The following is a 13,658-nucleotide window of genomic DNA, read 5'->3' as shown; positions in this document are numbered from 1 at the left end:
CTTCCTCAGAAATCTATTAATGAAAAGATTAAAGGTGAAAAGAACAGAATCTTGTTTATGACCCACAGCTTTGTTTGTAAAAGCACCTGGTTCATTCACAGCATTTGCCAACAAAGAGAAGGAGTTTATAGCAGGAGAAATGGCATTTCTTGCTTAAAGTCACCATAATCCAAGGCGCTGCCACAGGCAGGATGGTTTACTGTCCAAAGCACCTTATGCGAGAGAGTTGTATGCCTGTATAATAGATGCAGAGATGAGAAGGCTCCTGAAGGGGAGACCTGAGAGCAGCTCCAGTGCCTAAAGGGGATGCAGGGAACCTGGAGAGGGGCTTGGGACAAGGGCCTGTAGAGACAGGACAAGGGGAATGGCTTGAACCTGCCAGAGGGGAGACTGAGCTGAGCTCTTAGGCAGAAGCTCTTCCCTGTGAGGGTGCTGAGGCGCTGGCACAGGGTGCCCAGAGAAGCTGTGGCTGCCCCATCCCTGGCAGTGTTCAAGGCCAGGTTGGACACAGGGGCTTGGAGCAAGCTGCTCCAGTGGAAGGTGTCCCTGCCCGTGGCAGGGGTTGGGACTGGATGAGCTTTAAGGTCCTTTCCAACCCATTCCATGATAATAAAACAGTACAATGAAACCCAAACCAGCCTTGAAACGCTTTTGGGAACATTTGGGGGTGGAAGGAGAGGGTATCTGCCATTCTCTCCATGTGGCACAAGCTATCTTGGGAATGCACACGTAAAAACAGTAACATCTATGCACAGATCGGGTGCAAAGATGCTATTACAAAGATCAACTCATACGGCATGTTCCGATTAAGAGATCCTTAATTGGGAGATGATCTGCATGAATCTATTAAAACCACTTGGTGATGGAAGCACGTCGTGCTGGCAGAGGCAGTTGCTGGATCTTCCCACTTCACCACCAAAATGGTTTGTTAATTAGAACCTTGCAGAAGGTGGCCACAACAACAGCAGGTGATTCCCACTCAGGGGGAGGTTATCACACTGCAAACTTCCACTTCTAGAATACAATTCCTTCAAGGCAGGGCTGACGTGGATGGAGCTACATCCACGGGACACGATTTCAGCCCTGGACCTGCTCTGAAGGCACCTTCCAGCCGCAGTGCAAGTGTTGCACTTGATATTCAACACGTGGATTTGAGCTGATGTGGTAAGCTGGGGAACATTTGAGCTGTGGAGCACAGAAGCTGCGTTCAGTTTGGGTTGAGATCAAACGGCACGCTGCGAATGAAAACCATCAGACAAAATGTAGATGTCTTCAGAGCACATTTTGAAAGCAATCCCAGGAAGCCCCAGGGGAGCAGTTCCCTGAGCTGCATCCCAAAGTGGGTGCCAGGATGAGCTCCCAGCACGCTCCTCCTGGACCTTCCAGCCATTCAGTTCCAGCCCCTACGAGCTCATCTCAATCTCCTCTCTGGCAGGTTAAAGCCATTCCCAACCTGGCCTTGAACACTTAAATCTGGCACAGATCTGACCAGGGAGCTGAGCCATTACAGCAGAGCTGACAGAGGGGCTGGGAGTTAATGTTACATCAGGTAAGCCTAAGGAAAATAGCTTGTATTTAAGTGTTAGGTATTTTGAATGTCCTTTCTTAATTGATACAGAAACTGCTGCAGACAGGAGATGTATTTCTATTCCCACTTGAAAATGATGAATGTGATTTAAATGTATTGAGGGTGGAGAATGCTTCTGAATCATGAGCTCTCAAGCAGCTTGTTTGATCCCCTTTGCTGGGCTCTGCCATGTGGGATGTGCTGGCATGGGAAGACCCTGGAGAAGCAACATCACTGATGGTGGGAGGGGATGAGGCAGCAGGGCCATGTGTGCCCATGTGCCCATCACAACTCCTGTCCCTGCACCAGCCTGGCTCTCAGCATCAGCAGGACTGACGGGCTTCCCACCAGAGGATGGCATATTGCACAAGCAATAGCACACGGACGTGGCTGAGAGAACCATCTGGAGTGGTCTGACTGATGCGAATTGAATGTTCCAGCAGTGCCTTTGGCAAGGGGCATTTTTTGTTTGCATTATACCCCCAATACTATAGATAGAAAATTACATCACCAAAACACCCCAAATTAATCAAAAACTCCATTTGGAAAGCATCAAGCCAACAGTTGTGCTCAATAAGCTACAGCTTTACTGTACTTCTGTGTGTACACACATGCTATGGCGTGTTAGTGAGTGAAAATGTCCAATAACGCCCTTCTGAAAGCCAGAAGTCTAACAGGTACCAAATGGCCTCAGGGGCTAATGCAGAGGCAAGAGTGATTACATCTAAAAGCAATGGGATCTAATGAGCTCCTGCTTAACATGGTGGAGACCTGGGCTTAAGTCTTGGTTTCTTTTCAGAGCTGCAGATGGCTTTGAAGCTGTGGGAGCAAAACACACCAAACAGAGGATATCTTCAAGACTGGTCTTGCTCTGAGTGGATGGGAACGTACACGTCTTGGTTGTCACCCAGCAGTAGCCTATCCTATCCTAAAAAAGGCTTAGTGAAACCCTGAAGGGACACTTACCTACCCATCCCCAACCTTCCTGTGCCTCCAGACCTTCCACTTGACCACAGCCAAGCAAACCGCTCCATGCACCAATGCTGACATTTGCTCTTTGGAGGAAAAAGCCCACAATGGCAACACTCAGGGTGTTCTACCACCAATAACAACTTGGTTGCCATCTGGCTCCTGCTTCACCACGGTACATCCCAGCCACCGTCCTGCCCTTTGGGTTACAGCAACTCTGAACAGCTTCAAATCCCGCTCGCTGAAAACAGCAAGGGCAGAAACTGCCTTCACCATCCTATTAAAAACCTGCCACTGGGGTGAGAACTTATGCTCGGAGCTGCTGGGATTGCTCAGTTACTCCCCTGGATAAAATAACTGCTGGGACAAGAAACAGCAGGGATGGTCTCCCCATTGAGTTCCTCTGCACTGGGATTCCTGAACCCTGGGAAAGGAATGGAATCACAGCACTGGGCTGGGATGCATCCCTCTTGATAGAGAGCCAGAAATTGCTTTGCTATGTCAGTGCCAAGAGGGTGCTAAAGGTAAACCCAAGTTCAGGATTTCCAGCTGCAACAAAGAGCTGGTGATTAGAACAGCTCAGATCAATGCAATTTCACAGTAATATCTGGACACGTAGTATTCTGGGGGAACACCCCCCTATATATTCAATGAAGGGAAAATATTCCCAAGTAGTGGTGGTTTGGTTTCTTCACATCCTCTCCTTTTAAAAATAGCACAGAACCTCAACTGGGATCAGAAGCAAATCCCCCCCAGTTGAAGCACTGCTGCTATTCTCATGCAACCTTCACAAAAAGGGGGGAAACCAGACAAAACCGAACAAAAAGAAGAAAGCAAAGATGTGGTGTTCCATGGTTTTACGAAGTGTGTCTGGAAAACAATTTGATTCTGTTCCTACAATAAAGTTTAATGTTTTGGATGCAATCACTGTAAATTACGAAGCCTTGGCAAGCTGCTTCCTTGGAACATATGGAAATCTTGTCTGTCAAACTTTGCTTTCTTCCCTTCCTGCCTGTTAATCCATTTTTATAACTGCCTCACCAGCCAATATGATTTCATTATGGACTGTGATCCAGGCATGCATTTGGGAGAAATCCCAACCTGGCTGGAACAGGTCGTGCTTGTGGTGCTGAGTGAAAACCCACCATGTACCCTCCAACCTCCTCCTGGTACCTCCTTTGCGCTGCTGATCTGCATTGATGGGATCCCCTCTCAGTCTGCTCTTCTCTAACCAGGCCCAGCTCCCGCAATCTCTGCTCCAGACTCCTGAGCATCCTTGTGGCCTCCGCTGGACCCTCTCCAGCAGCTCCTTGTCTTCCTTGTGCTGAAGAGCCCAGAACTGGTCACAGGACTCCAGATGTGGCCTCACCAGGGTCAAGTAGAGGGGGAGGAATCACCTCCCTCAACCTGCTGCCACCATCCTGATGCACCCCAGGGTACTCTTGTCCCTCCTGGCTGCACGGGCACATTGCCTGTTCATAGTCAACTCATCACCCACCAACACTCCCAGGCCCTTCTCAGCTGAACTGCTCTCTAGCAGGTCACCTGCAACCTGTCCTGGTACTTGAGGTCCTTCCTCCCCAGGGACAGGACCCTGCCCTTGTCCTTGTTGAACCTCATTAGGTTTCTCTCCACCCAGTTCTCCAGCCTCAGGTGTATCAGTCACTGCCCATCTTCACGAGGACATGGGTGAAGCGGCTGCAATACAAGGTCCTACCTCAGAGACCCCCCATGAACATGAGCCCCCCGCATGCTCCTACCTCGCAGGTCCTGCTGCGTGCGGGCACCGGCCATGCTCTGCCGTGGCATCCGTAGGGAGGTCCGCAGGGGAGTGTGCCTCTGCTCATCCAGGTAAGCGAGATCTTCTAAGTGAGCTGAGCTGGTGGCTGCCATGAGAGAGCAAAGAACCACATCACCCCTGGCTTCTGGATCTCATGCGCTGCTATTGCAGTTTCCATTTCTTAAGTACACAGAGTTGTAACCACAGTGAGTCAATACAGCAGAAATGAACCAAGCCTAATTCCCCCTAGCAAGGAGTAAAAAGGTGTTTTGGTAACTTTCTTCTAATGCCCCACTGGTATTCGCTCTGGTGTGGTCTCCTCTTGATGTGAACAAATTAAAGAGACCCATGGAAGATGGAGACACAGAATCTTTTATATCTGCTATAAGGATGTTGGAGCGGGACTCTTCATCAGGGATTGTAGGGACAGGACAAGGGGTGATGGGCTCAAACAAACAGGGGAGATTCAGGTCAGATCTAAGGCAGAAGCTCTTCCCTGTGAGGGTGCTGAGGCGCTGGCCCAGGGTGCCCAGAGAAGCTGTGGCTGCCCCATCCCTGGCAGTGTTCAAGGCCAGGTTGGACACAGGGGCTTGGAGCAAGCTGCTCCAGTGGAAGGTGTCCCTGCCCGTGGCAGGGGTTGGAGCTGGAGGAGATTTAAGCTCCCTTCCCACCCAAACAATGCCAGGACTCCAAAATCTAAGTTTTCCCAATCACAAACTCAATGGCATGGGTGCAAAGCTTGACAGTTCACATTCCTACTACACGCTGCGAGGCAGAGCTCCAAGCAGTGATCCCCATGGAAAATGCAGGAAATGAGCCTGAGTTTGAAGGTACTTCTCTCCAAATCCCATTGGCCTGAAGTACCCTTTTCAGCCAAATAAGGTACATAAAGTTGTAAATTGAGGAATGAAAGCTCCACTAGTTGAAATGATCTTCCAATTATCAACAGCAAATGTCAAAATAGTCTTTGCACATCACCAGCTCTGGGCTCACTCTGATAACCAGTTCCAAAACTCACATTAACCATTCACCAATGGAAATCACGCTGCTCAGTGCTCTGCATCCGATCCTGCTTCTTTAGCTTTAGTTTTTGGTCAATCACCATAACAAGATGATTATTTTAAATGGAACTGATTCATTAAATAACTTCTCCAAAGACTTCCTGTCAAGCTGACATTGATTCTTCACTGTGAAATGGGCAAGCTGTTTGATACAGCTCTCTAGAGTAGCTCATGGCACTGGACTCTGAATCCCTCCTCCTTGCCACCCAACATGAGATGGAACAACCAGCAAAATGGAAAGGTAGAACATGGCAAAAGTGAGAGACTCATTTTGCTCATACAACACCCAATGACCATGCAAAAACCTCTTCTAGACTGTGATGCTGTCATAGACTAAGCAAGATTCAGACTGTAACAAGGGGTGGTGAGAAAGGGCTTAAATTAGGCAGCATTTTTAATGCTGTTCTTCAAATTGCTTGAATGTAAGTGTTAAAGAGACACAGAGAGAGAGGGGACAAAAGGTAAACAACAGGAGCGGGAATAAAACAGGAGGTAAGGCCATCAACATCTGGGTTTAGACGTCCTTCATGCTCTTCTTCTCTTGTAAAACTGATGAGATGCTCCCTGTGAAGGAGCAGATTGGAGCTGAAATGCTGCAGTTAGACAGATGTGGCTTTACCATGGATAGAAGTTATGCTCTGCATTGCTGAAGCCACTGCAGTCTGCTCCCAGCATCTCACAGAATCATGGAATCCCAGGTTGGGAGGGATGTCAAGGATCATCTGGTCCAACCCTTCTAGGCAAAGTATGATCTAGACTAGATGTCCCAGCACCCTGTCCAGCCCAATCTTGAAGGTGTTCAATGTCAGGAAACCCACCACTTCCCTGGGGACATTGTAACAGTGTCTGGTTCTTCTCCTTGGGCATAATTCTCTTGTGTCCAGTTGGAATCTCCCCAGGAATAACTTGCGCCCATCACTCCTCATCTCTTCCATGTGCCTCCTTGTATAAAGGGAAACTGTCTTCTTGGTGGCCACTCTTTAAATACTGGATCATGGTGACAAGGTCTCCTCTGGGCCTCCTCCAGGCTGAACAGCCTCAGCTCTCCCAGCCTTCCCTCACACAGCTTCCCAGTCCCTGGATCATCTTTGTGGCTCTTCTCTGAACCCTCTCCAGTCCTTAACAGCTAATCCCTTTTTCACAGCATTGTAGAACCATGGAAGGGTTGGAAGGGACCTTAAAGCTCATCCAGTTCCATCCCTACCCTGCCAGGGGTAGGGACACCATCCATCAGACCTGTTTGTCTGGGAAAAAAGGTAAGAGAAACCAAAACTCCCCGCGTTGGACTTAGTGCTAAATATACAGTTTATGAGTGTGCGTGTGGGGGTATATCTATATATATCTATATATATCTATATATATCTATCAGCTGCTAAAGGACATTTCCTCCCCCTAAATTCCATATTCAGTCCTTCTCCTGTCCCGTTTTAATTCTATCAGCAGACACAGAGCCATCAAGGATGACCAACAACATTCATCTTGATGGTAATTCAATTTCTTTAGATAAGATGATTCAAAGGAGCAACAACCTGATAAAAGCTTGTTTTCCTAACGCCAGTGAAAACCAGAAGTGACTACTCACCAGCTATTCCTCAACCAGAAACTGAAATAACTTCCTTTGGGGGTGATTAGTCCTTAAGAATCAATTCTGCAATATGATTATTAGAAAAGCCTTTCTGACTTGCATTCTGCACCAAAACCCCCTCATCCATCCCAACCCTGGGCACACAGAAAACACTGCACCAGGAGCACACTGCATGCCCAAGAAGTGAGACCTTGGAGAACTAAGTGCAGTTTTGGTGTCCACAACATAAAGACATGGAGCTGTTGAACAAGTCCAGAGGAGGCCACGAGGATGCTCAGGGGCTGGAGCAGCTCCCGTATGGAGCCAGGCTGAGAACATTGGGGCTGTTCAGCCTGGAGAAGAGAAGCTGTGTGGAGACCTCAAAGCAGCTTCCAGTGTCTGAAGGGGGCTACAAGGATGCTGGAGAGGGACTCTTCATCAGGGACTGCAGTGATAGGACAAGGGGTGATGGGTTCAGACTGAAACAGGGGAAGTTCAGGTTAGATCTAAGGCAGAAGCTCTCCCCTGTGAGGGTGCTGAGGCGCTGGCACAGGGTGCCCAGAGAAGCTGTGGCTGCCTCATCCCTGGCAGTGTTCAAGGCCAGGTTGGACACAGGGGCTTGGAGCAAGCTGCTCCAGTGGAAGGTGTCCCTGCCTGTGGCAGGGGTTGGAGCTGGATGAGTTTTAAGGCCCCTTCCAACACAAACCAGGCTGGGATTCTACGACCCCAGCAATTTTACAGGGGTGGACTTAGTGCGCTGCCAGAAGAGCACGATGATGACCAGTGCCCTGATTTGCTGTCAGTCCTAGGAGAAATGAGGAGTTATTCCTCAGCGGCTGAAATCCAGGCTCTCTTCCCACCTTCATCATCATAATCCTCTACAGCCACAACAAAGACATGATGAACTGCAGTCAGCAGGAGCTGCCAGATCCATTGCACATTTTGCCAGGGGTTATTTTTGCAATTGGCAGTACACCCATCCTGCCATTCCTCAGGCTGATGACCTGAGATTTATCTTCATGACTTAAGCTGAGGAGTAATTAAAGAGATCGAAGGCCAGAGGAGCTCACAAGTAATTTGTCCTGAGAATATGCTTCAGTTCTTCAAAAATTATGCAAGATCCATTTATCTTAGCAAGTAGCATATTAAACTGTTGAAAGCTTCCTCTCAATTCTGAACCTCATCCTACAGAACAGGACGCAGAGACTGCAGATAAAGCACAATGGAAAAAGAGCACCTCCTCAGGAATAATCTCTGCGTACCACAGATGCAATCCTCCAAAGGAAATGGCAAACAAATAGCAAAAGATAATTCAATTTCCATGTACTATCTGAACAACAAGCACAAATCAACCTGACCTGAAACTGGTCCAGGGAGGGACTTTGCAGACTGGGTCTCCTGGGGGAAGTGGGTGTCACTGCTCACATCTGAGTCAATCAACTTGTCACTGCTGACGCATGGGTCAGACTGACACAGAAACATAGGACAGAATCCCAGACTGGTTTGGCTTGGAAGGGACGTTAAAGCTCATTCAGTTCCAACCCTCTGCCATGGGCAGGGACACCTTCCATTAGACCAGGTTGCTCCAAGCCCTGTCCAACCTGGCCCTTGTCAAAAGCCTCTCTCCAACTGATTGTGTTATTACAAGGTATCGTACATGTACCCCAAATTCAGATTCCTTAGAGCTGGATTACTAAATATGCTTCAGATTTAATGACTATATTTGGCTGGATATCTGGTCTATCTTGACCAGGTATCTGGATAGCTTGATATCTGGATAACTTGATATGGTTTGATCAAACACAAATAGGGCAACGCCAAGGTTTTGGGGGCTTTACCCAAAGCATCTTCATTTCATCTTTCTCCTCGGAATGATTCCTGTGAAGAGCTGCATCTAATTCAGAGTTGAACCATACCCCATAATGAATCAAGAAAGGAAAAAGGTGCAGGTATCTGTTTCATGACCATGCAGCTCCTATTGCACAGCTCTGCAGACAGGCACATGCTCTGTGCCTGATCAACCAGAGCCTCCTTCCCCCTGCTGCAGCGCCTTGTGTTAAATCACATTTCTCCCTGTGCTATTTTTGCATCAATTCTCTTTCCCTTGGGCAGAGTTCAAGGTATTCTTGAAACGCTTCTGCTCTGCTTCCTCCCGTGTGGTCCTCAACAGGTCTTGCTGTGGTTTCCCACCTTGCAGGCTGGTCACTCCAGTTGGGATCACTGCTATTGCCTGGTTTATGTGACCATTCCCGGACTCCTCCATGGGAAAAGAGGAACAAAAGGGAAACCACAGGAAAAGAGGAACAAATTCTCACAGTAAGTAACCCATTGTTATGCTGGTGCCCTCAACATAAAAAGGACATGGAACTGTTGGAACAAGTCCAGAGGAGGCCACGAGGATGATCAGGGGACTGGAGCACCTCCTGTATGGAGACAGGCTGAGAAAGTTGGGGCTGTTCAGCCTGGAGAAGAGAAGCTGCGTGGAGACCTCAGAGCAGCTTCCAGTATCTGAAGGGGGCTACAAGGATGCTGGGGATGGACTCTTCATCAGAGACTGCAGTGACAGGACAAGGGGTAACGGGTTCAAACTGAAACAGGGGAAGTTTAGATTGGATCTAAGGAAGAAATTCTTTACTGTGAGGGTGGTGAGGCACTGGAATGGGTTGCCCAGGGAGGTTGTGAATGCTCCATCCTTGGCGGTGTTCAAGGCCAGGCTGGATGAGGCCTTAGGTGCCATGGTTTAGTGTGGGGTGTCCCTGCCCATGGCAGGGGGGTTGGAACTGGATGATCTTAAGGTCCTTTCCAACCCGAACTATTCTGATTCTATGCTCAGTTTCTTCCAATCTCTTTCATCACCTGCTCAAACAGCGCCATTGACCTGAGGTTTTTCTGACCTTAACACAGAGAGGTGTTTACTTTTCTGACAGTGACATTTCCAAGTCACATTTCAAAACCTTTCTTGTACTGTTGGCTTGTGCCTTTGCCTTGTGTGGTGCAGGCAGAGGTAGGCAGGTCTGCCAGACACTCAGCTCTCTGCCAGAAACACCCTTAGAGGACAAGCTGCCAGATATCGGGATACAGGATGCTCCTAGAGACAACCACTGCCCACCGTGCTCTCAAAACCACATGGTTTATAGACACGTGGAGCTGCTGGAGCGAGGCCAGAGGAGGCCATGGAGATGCTGCGAGGGCTGGAGCAGCTCTGCTCTGGAGCCAGGCTGAGAGAGCTGGGCTGGGGCAGCCTGGACAAGAGAAGGCTCCTGAAGGGGAGACCTGAGAGCAGCTCCAGTGCCTAAAGGGGCTGCAGGAAACCTGGAGAGGGGCTTGGGACAAGGGCCTGTAGGGATAGGCCAAGGGGAATGGCTTGAACCTGCCAGAGGGGAGACTGAGATGAGCTCTTAGGCAGAAGCTCTTCCCTGTGAGGGTGCTGAGGCGCTGGCACAGGGTGCCCAGAGAAGCTGTGGCTGCCCCATCCCTGGCAGTGTTCAAGGCCAGGTTGGACACAGGGGCTTGGAGCAAGCTGCTCCAAGGTTTTAAGGTCCCTCGAACCCAAACCATTCCATGATCCTATGAAATCACACAACACAGAAAATACAATAAAATTTTGAGATTATAAAAAAGCTTTGGAATTCCACAGGAACATAACTAAAAAAATGCTGACAGAATATGCAGCTCCACCAATCCGCGAGTTAAAAAAGCGCAAGAGAAATGCTAAGTCAATAAGATCTGTTCCAAAGATTCCTTACAGAGATCATAAATCCCTTTTCCGTATCAAAAGACAACATGGAGCCAGTCTGGGCTATAAGGATGCTCTGCAAACGGGGCATGAAACCAGTTTCAAGAGCTGACTTGCAGTTTTAGCTGACATGGGAAGGGGGATTGGCCTCGGTGCCCGAGCTGCGGCGCTGACTCGAGAGGGGCTGGCTCTGAACTGTGGTGGCACTAATTGAAACGGAACGGAGAGCTTTTCATATGGGATACGAGGAGAAAAGAACCAGCAGCTCCAGTCCCTGCATTTCTGTAAGTTCTTGCCCCTGGAACACAATATTAAGGCACAGAGGCCGCGCTCACATTCTGCTTCATTTCCTTCTCATTTATTAGTAGTGCTTCACCTTGCCAAGCTGTGAGCGATTCGCTGTCCATACGTTACGTGTGACTCAGAGACCTTTAAGTTCTCCTGATACTCCAATAGAGATAATTTGCTCTGACCCTTCTGCAGCACAGTTCGCCTTTCTCTTCCATGTGTGCCTTTTGCAACGCTCACTGCCCGGGCATACAGCAGTGCCCTTCAAGCTGCTTCTGACTTAATAGCATAAAATTGCTTAATAACTTCTATATCCCACACAGGAGCTGGGTATTGCTCAGCAAACATGCTCCCACTAAGCCAATGGGAAAGACGTGCTCTCTGCTTTCACAACCAGGCTTTCAAACATCACATACACAGTGACCCCTGAACGTCAATGGTTTACCCAGATGTGCTCTACCAAACCTAGCATCCCACTTTGGCATTGTACAGTGCAAAGAAGGCTGGAGAGTTGGTGGTTTCTTTTGTTAAAAGAAAGTGTTTACCCCCCAAAGAAGTGCTTTAAGGACTTCCAGTGCTTTTTTAATTTTATTTAGGATGCTCAGGGGCTGGAGCACCTCCCGTATGGAGCCAGGCTGAGAACATTGGGGCTGTTCAGCCTGGAGAAGAGAAGCTGTGTGGAGACCTCAGAGCAGCTTCCAGTGTCTGAAGGGGGCTACAAGGATGCTGGAGAGGGACTCTTCATCAGAGACTGTAGTGACAGGACAAGGGGTAACGGGTTCAAACTGAAACAGGGGAGGTTCAGGTTGGAGATAAGGCAGAAGCTCTGCCCTGTGAGGGTGCTGAGGCGCTGGCCCAGGGTGCCCAGAGAAGCTGTGGCTGCCCCATCCCTGGCAGTGTTCAAGGCCAGGTTGGACACAGGGGCTTGGAGCAAGCTGCTCCAGTGGAAGGGGTCCCTGCCTGTGGCAGGGGCTGGAGCTGGAGGAGCTTTAAGGTCCCTTCAACCCAAACCATTCTGCGATTAACTGTTTCTGAAGAAATATTACAGTGAAGCACAAGATGAGATCAATACCTGAGGGGTGAACTGCACCCAGCTGTAAGCTGTTTGGTGAGGGGCTGCATTACACAGCACTGATTGCTGTTTGTAAGCTGCTATAGAAGCAAACAGTTTTGCTCTTTCAGAACCAAATATTCAGAGGATATTCAGGGAGAACCTTAGAAACAAAGAAGAAGAATAAAATACTGAGGGGCAGAGGGGGGAAGGCACAAGGTGGAAGTGCTCCATGCTTTGGTTCCCAAGAACATACTGTCTGTACATAAATTCAACTGCATACCACTAAAAGAAAGGCAATTTTCTGCCATAGTCTCAGCTACACTTTGCCTTAACGCTAATAACGCTGTGGCTCAAAGTTCATATATGTATTTTCTGTGGGATCAGTCCCCTCATCTGGTTTATCAAATGGCTACTCCATGTGCAGTGCTGGTGCAAGGACAGGGAGTTGGCAGAGAGCACAGGATTAACATTTTGGGCAATGGCACATTTTGCAGATAGGCTTAAGTCAAACATGAAACTACACCCGGATTCCCTCTCTCATCATTCAAGTATATAAAGAACGAGGTTAACCAGTCTGGGAGAAAAAACCATATCAATCTAAACCGAAAACGTAACTTTATCATGTCATAAACTTATAGGAGATAACATGGGATCACTCCATAACAAAGGTTAAGCCAAATCTTGTTTTCTTGCCCACAGTTCCTACCACCATGATTTATCCTGGGCCGTGAACTGTGTTTGCTGACATACTACTAAAAAGCAGCAATAACTCCACAAAGCACTGAGCAGGAAAAGGTGGTTTTCTCTTGAAACAGTAATTGTCTCTAAATGCATCCAGCAAGCCAACAATTCCAAAGCCAGTTAAACCAACACATGGGTATCTGAATTCATGGTACCTGCCCTGTTTTATCTGGTTTACCCCAATGCAGTTGAAGATGTCCCTGCTCATTGCAGGGGGGCTGAACTGGATGAGCTTTGTTCCAAACTTCTATGATTCTGGGATTCTACTCTGAAGGTTTTATGTGGTGTCATTTGTAAGAGATGGACCTAAAGGAACGAGGCTGTGCAAGTGGTTTCCCACTTTATTCCTAGCCCTCTTTCCCTTCTGAAATCACAGGTTTGTGGATGTAATTAAGTAGCACGTGGTGCTGCACCTCCATGCTTAGGATACCCATAATTTAACATCTATAAAATCTCATTCCTACACTGCTGTTAGGCCTGTGACTATCCAAAGTGGGATTAAAAAGGAAACCTAATCCTGTTATGCAATGCAGCCTGGGTTGCCAAGAGATGCTGTTTTAACAGAGACTATTCCAGGCTCTGTGCGGTCTGGACCTTCTGGAGCAACATCCCTGCTGCCAGCCACAGGAGAATCCTGCAGGGACTCTATAAGAAGACAAAGCCTGTACTTACATATGTCCAGACACAGAGACCACCCCAAGAGAATGTTTAACCCCATGGAAGTCACCCAGCAAGGAAAAAATATGGGGCAGGAAAGCAAAGGAGCATAATTACAGGCAAGCATCTTTTCAGTAAAGCTTGAATGTTTTTAATCCTATCTCTTGCTTCTGTCCTGCTGCCATCAACTTCACAGGTTGTTAAAAGAGATCAGTGAGGTATGTCAGAGCATCATTATTTG

At 48.2% G+C, this 13,658-nt stretch overlaps 1 protein-coding gene across 3 annotated transcripts in view; it reads right to left on the bottom strand.

Annotated features, from left to right (window-relative positions):
* Positions 1–13,658, bottom strand: part of TANC2 (tetratricopeptide repeat, ankyrin repeat and coiled-coil containing 2) — a gene marked incomplete at both ends in the record, with an annotated part of 174,883 nt that overhangs the window by 62,297 nt on the left and 98,928 nt on the right. For all 3 annotated transcript variants that reach the window (XM_080633693.1, XM_080633694.1, XM_080633695.1), the window contains one exon: positions 4,297–4,422. In XM_080633693.1, coding sequence (XP_080489819.1) covers positions 4,297–4,422 — 126 coding nt within the window. The remainder of the gene's footprint in view (positions 1–4,296; positions 4,423–13,658) is intronic.

Source organism: Psittacula echo, assembly GCF_963264785.1.
Source record: "Psittacula echo genome assembly, chromosome: 23".
Classification (NCBI taxonomy): domain Eukaryota; kingdom Metazoa; phylum Chordata; class Aves; order Psittaciformes; family Psittacidae; genus Psittacula; species Psittacula echo.
Note: the sequence above shows the minus strand (reverse complement) of the source record. Positions and strands in the feature narration are given on the sequence as shown.